Source organism: Phoca vitulina, unplaced genomic scaffold, assembly GCF_004348235.1.
Source record: "Phoca vitulina isolate PV1807 unplaced genomic scaffold, GSC_HSeal_1.0 scaffold47, whole genome shotgun sequence".
Lineage (NCBI taxonomy): Eukaryota > Metazoa > Chordata > Mammalia > Carnivora > Phocidae > Phoca > Phoca vitulina.
Window position 1 is genome coordinate 454824 of NW_022589750.1, and position 5766 is coordinate 460589.

The 5766-nt window shown below is 66.5% G+C and overlaps 1 protein-coding gene across 2 annotated transcripts in view; it reads left to right on the plus strand.

Annotated features, from left to right (window-relative positions):
- Positions 1-221: 221 nt before the first annotated feature.
- SMTNL2 (smoothelin like 2) overlaps positions 222-5766 on the plus strand; it is a 17345-nt gene continuing 11800 nt past the window's right edge. For both annotated transcript variants that reach the window (XM_032431872.1, XM_032431871.1), the window contains exon 1: positions 222-678. In XM_032431872.1, the coding sequence (XP_032287763.1) occupies positions 280-678 (399 nt within the window). In that variant the 5' untranslated portion in view covers positions 222-279. The remainder of the gene's footprint in view (positions 679-5766) is intronic.

Below are 5766 nucleotides of genomic sequence, written 5' to 3' on the forward strand. Positions count from 1 at the left end.
GCGGCCCCGCCCGTCCGGACGGCTGCGCCCGGCGGTCCCCGATCGGCGCCTCCGAGGCCCCCACGCCCCGCCCGCGCGCGCCGGCCCCGCCCCCGCCCCGAGGCCCCGCCCCCGCGCGGCGCCCAGTGCCCCGGCTCGCGGGCCCGCCCCGCCCCCCGCCCCTCCCACCGCCCCTCCGGCGAACCCAGCCCGGGGCGGCCAGTCGCGGCGCGGAGCTGCGGAGGAGCTCGACCTCTCTCCCCGCCAGGCCGGCGCTCGGAGCGCGCGCCCCGCTCGGCCATGGAGCCGGGCCCCGACGCCGAGGAAGCGCGCACGGTGCGCGAGGCGCTGGGCCGCTACGAGGCGGCGCTGGAGGGCGCGGTGCGCGCGCTGCACGAGGACATGCAGGGGCTGCAGCGCGGCGTGGAGCGGCGAGTGGCCGAGGCGCTGCGCCTGGCCGGCCCGCTGGCGCGCACGGTGGCCGAGCTGCAGCGCGACAACCAGCGGCTGCAGGCGCAGCTCGAGCGCCTGGCGCGGCAGGTGGAGGCGCTGGGCTTGGGGGCCGGGCCGTCCCCCGCGGCCGGCACTCCCGGCACGCCCAGCCCTCCGCCCACGCCCGGCGGCCCCGGCCGCGCGCCCCGCCTGGGCAGCGCACGCTTCGCCAGCCACGCCACCTTCTCGCTGTCCGGCCGCAGCCAGGTGAGCCCCGCGGAGCGCGGGCGCCGGTTTGCGGGCGCGGGGGGCGTGGGGCTGCGCGCCCCCTGCGGCCGCCCCTCCTCCGCGAGTGAGTGCGTCCGCCCGCGCGCGTCTGCTGGGCCGGGGGGGCCGCCGCCGGCCGCTGGGACTCGCTGTGGGGGTCCGGCCACCACTCGGGAGTGGGAGAGGAACGGCGAAGCCTGCCCGCTGCACCTGTCGCGGGCCCCCTCCTTTCTTTGCGGCCGGGCCCTGTTTGCCCGGAGTTCTGTCTCCCTCTCGCCTTTGTCCCGTGACGCTAAGGGCTTGGGCGCTGAGATGGGGCCCCTGACCGTTTCAACGCCTCCCAACGCCTGGGCCTCGCCGCCGGCGTGTCCGAATGGCCAGCAGCCCCCGACTCCCCCACCTCCATTCACGGGCCCCCCGCGTTGCCGCTTCACTGAGGCCTGACGACTCCCGTTATTAATTAACCCAGATTGAGAACTCAGGCCCCCTGTGTGTGTGAGAGAGGGAGAGAGGACACAACGTGGTCGGGGCAGCCGCGTTTGGGAACGGGCAGAGGGTTAGAAGAGCCGGGAAACCAGCCTTGAGCAGTCTCTGGCTTCCTGGGGTCAGTGACCCCGCTGGGGCTGGTGGAGACCGGTGTGGACCGGTCACCCCGCTGAGCATGGGGCTTCCTGGAGAGGCAGGTGAGAATGTTTCCATGGTGTGTGCGGTGGCCCTTAGGTGGGGTTTTCCACTCTGCTCGGGCATGTGCTCTGGGGTTGGGTTTCCAGGGTCTGGGTCTGAGTCGTTTGCACCTGCTGCCCCTCCTCGGTTCAATCCCTCATGCGTTTGGATCTCCTGTGTGGGCTGGGCTGCACCTCAGGGGGCGGGAGGAGGGGATCAGATCTGCACCTGCCCCTGGAGCTCCCAGCCGGGTGGGAGATGGCCCCAGACGGAGCAGTGCCAACCTTGTGGGCCCCCAGAGCGGGTGTGCCTTCCCAGGGGGTGTCCCGGGAGGCCTTTGTGCCGGAGGCCCAGGGCTCCTTGGGGTGCAGGTGGAGGTGGGATGGGGGCTGTGCGTGCCGGCCCCGCAGAGCTAAAAGGACTGCCTGGCCAGAGGGGAGCCCGGTGGGGATGGGGGGGGTGAATTGTGAGGGCCCCCTGGGTGCTGGGTAAGGGAGCCGGGCTTTGTCCCTGGGGGCGAGGCATCCTTCAACCTGTGGTGGTGGTAGAGCCTCTGGGTGGCCCGGTGCTCGGTGTGAAGTGTCTGGTTCTGCCCTGTGAGTACAACATGCTACACGTCCATGGTATGAAATCACCACTGTGAGCTCACCCATGCTTAATAAACTGTGTCATCGGCTGTTTCTGCAGTTCTAACACACATGCTCACCGAAGCAGGGGCCCAAGGTTTCAGAAAAAGAGCGTGCGCGTCATGTGTATAAGAGCGTGTGTTTGCACATGCTTGCTCATACATGTGGGAGGGGGCTCTCCAGTCATCTGCCTCAGCAGTACCCCTCAGTGGGCATTCTCACCGGAGGTGAGCTGGTCCTCTTGGTTATGGGAGTGGTGGGTGAGGGGTGCTGGGCAGGGAGGGACAGGGTAGCCATCCGCAAGCTCCCGCAAGGATGGGTGTCAGGGTGGAGGGTGGCTGGAGACAGGGTGGGTGGGTTGAGTGGGATGGCCCGAGGAGAGAAGACGGTCTGACCTGGGGCGGGGGTGGGTGCATGGAGACCAGGGGCTGCCTTGGGGCGAGGTCTGCAAGGGGGAGTCGGCAGGGGGAGGCGGTGTTTGGGCACAGACAGGAGCCTGCCTGGGGAGCTGCCGGGTCACAGATCTGCTGGGGTCATGCCGCGCGTGAGGGGCTACGGGACATCCATGGGAAGCTGCCCCAGAGCGGGTGGACCACGGATCTGGGGTGCCGGGAGTGGTCGGGGCTGGACGTCCGGGAGACGCCAGAGCTGAGCTAGCAGTTGAAGCCCTGAAGTGGGCGAGGTCTTCAGGGCAAGTGCACGGAAGGAGAAGGTGAGGCAGGAGTCCTGGGTGGAGATGGAGGAGATGCCAGGGAGCCAGCAGGCCCTGGAAATCAAAAGGTTGGGGTCAGGGGTCAGCAGGGATGCTGTGGCTCTTTGGGGGACGGGGACGGAGACCCGGTTGGAAAGTAGGTTGCGGGCCTCAGAAAGGCAAGCATCGCTGAGTACTTGCGGGAGGGTTGTCAGGGTCCCCATCCGGGGGGGGGGTCAGCTTCCCCTTGCCTGACTTCGGAAGCGCTGGTCCCCACTTGTCACGCAGCCCACCTCTCCCAGCGCTGACGCACGCTCCCAGCCGGTTTCTGGCAGCGAAGGGGGCCATGTGGAGCTGTGTGCGCATCCCCGCTTGTGCTGCGAAGAGTGGCTCGGTCACGCACAGGGACTCGGCTTCAGGCCGGGCACCGGGCTGCCGGCTGTCTTTCACACCCCGTGTCTGTGTCGTGGGGGGAGGGTCCAGGTAGAGGTGCGGTTACCCCGCCCCTCTGATATCGGCAAGATTTAGAGAAACTTTTGCTTTCTGCCGTCTCAAACTGGGGGTTGTAGGTGTTGGAGCTGGGTCCTACTTAGCGTAGAAATGCACCCTGAACTTAATGGGGAAGAGTTGATCAAGTAATCCACTTCCGAGCACACAAACCTTGACCTTGCTAGGGAGTGAGAAGACAGAGCTGTAGCCAGCGAAGCTCTGGGAGGAGGGAGAGGGCCGGCCAGTGGGAGCAACCAGGGTGGACTCCCTGTAGGAGGCCCAAGTCCCTGGAGCAGACAGGAGCTGCTTTTGTCACATTTGCTGTGGGGCCTTGGGAGCCTCTCCTCGCTTTGTCTGTGTCTAAACCAGGGGGGATTGGGCCGGGCTGGTTGGGGGGGCCCCTCGCGCTGGGTGGACTGGGTTCTTCTAGCAGTGACATCTGCTGGATCCGTCAGCAGATCCGTTCACATGGGTGCGTGTGGGCTGGGGCCTGTGGTGGACGGTGGCCGCCTGAGGCCAGGCCCGGGTTGTTTCCTGCAGCCGTGCGTTCTCGGGGCGGAGGTGGTGGAGGCCCTCAGGGACGGCTGCCAGGAGCTCGGGGTCGAGGCCGGCCTGCGAGAGAAGCCAGACTCCCTTATCTGCTCCCCCCAGACGCGCTGTGTGATAGCAGAGGTCACCGCTCCGGAGGCCGGCATTTGGGTTGAGTTTTGAGAACCCCTTGGGGGGGCGGCGGGGAGCGGGCTTGGTCACTCCAGGGCTGCCCACGGAGTGGGGGAGGTCAGGCAGAACTGAGAACACCTGAAATGTGCCCGCCCTCCCAAAAGTGTTTACAAACTTCCCAGTGAGAGAGAGGACTGTGTCTCCGGAGTCCCTGAAATCACTCGCCCGCACCTCCCCACCAATGTCCCCAGGCCTGGACTCCCTAGCAGGGGGGCCCCTCCTCTTCACACAAAGCCCAGATGGGGAACTCCGCAGGACCTGGGGCCCAGGCAGGCTGCCCCCCGGTGCTGGGAGAGGGAGCTGAAGCCCCAGGGATGTGCCTGCTCCAGCCCAGCTCCTTGGTTTCAGGGCTCTGTCCCACAGAGGTCCTGCTGGGCTGGTTACCCCAGTGTCACCCCATTTCCTCCCCCTCAGAGGGCAGGGGCTCGTGCTGCCCCAGGCTCCTGGGGGCAAGTTCGTGCCAAGTTGTCCTCTCTTCTGTGGAAGGCCAGAGCGCTTTGTGGACAGAGTCTTGGGTTGGGGTAGGAGACCCGGGTCCCAAACCTTGACTCCACCACTGCCTTTAGTAGCGTGGGGGTTTAGACGGCTGGTTGTGTGCCCATGGGATGGAGGTGGTCTCCAAAGAGCCCCTTGGCCTGCGACACAGAGCCCTCTCCTCGAGTGAGGGTCAGGGGACCCGGGGGGTCTGGGCTTAGCCCCCACCCTGGCTGCAGTCTAGCTGAGACCCCTAGACGGGAATCTGGCTGGCCCAGAACCTACTTCCTGTCTGGTTGTGGTGTCTGGTCCCCTGGGGCGTCACAGGGGTGGGGGACCTGCAACGTGCAGGGGTAGGCATCTGGGGCCCCGCCATAGAGACCCACATTCCTGAGAAATGGTTTCACCATCCGCCTGTCCCTCCAGGCTCCTACCTGGACCTGTGGCACCGGTTGGACCAGAGCAGGGAGGGTGGGGGGACACGGGGACCCCAGAGCTGAGTTGGCCCTGGTGACAGGTAGGGGCTGGGGTTCAGGGTGGACTTCTGCTGAGTTGGCTTCAAACCAGCTCTAGGGGTGCTCGCAGATACCCCCCTTCTGCACTGCACCTGTGAGGGGGCCTGGCCGCTCCCCCGCCCTCCTGAGTCAGGAGTTGAGGGGTCACCTGAGTCCTGTCCTTTCTCACTTCTGCAGGGACCCCACCCGCAGAGGGTCCCTTGTCCCACCTCTTCTGCTGGAACAGCCCCTCTAACCGCCCCCCGCCGTCTCCCCTCATGCCAGAGTCTCCCCCAGCTACCCCCCCCAATTCAGTTCCTAAACCCACCAGCGGGCTCTCTGATGAACCCAACAGGCACGGTCTGGATCTCATCGCGACCTTTTCTTTGACACCAGGCCACCTTTGGGCGCTGTGGGCACGCCTGCCTTCTTGACACACGCCCCCTCTGCCCCCAGGCTTCTGCTGCTCGTCTCCCTGCCCCTCCCTCCGCTCATCCTCTGTAGATGCCTCTTCTCCCCTCCCAGGCCCTGTGCCCAGACCCGCTCTTCCCCTGCTGTGCTCGGGACTCAAGACTCCTGCTTCTCCTGCCTTCCCCCATTCTTTCTCTGTCCTTCCCCCATCCTTCCCCTGTCCTTCCTCCGTCCTTCCCGTCTTTCCTCCATCCTTCCTCCATCCTTCCTCCGTCCTTCCTCCATCCTTCCTCCGTCCTTCCTCCATCCTTCCCCCGTCCTTCCTCCGTCCTTCCCCTGTCTTTCCTCCATCCTTCCTCTGTCCTTCCCCCGTCCTTCCCCTGTCCTTCCTCCGTCCTTCCTCCGTCCTTCCTCTGTCCTTCCCGTCTTTCCTCCGTCCTTCCTCTGTCCTTCCCCCGTCCTTCCCCGTCCTTCCCCCGTCCTTCCCCCGTCCTTCCTGTCCTTCCTCCATCCTTCCTCC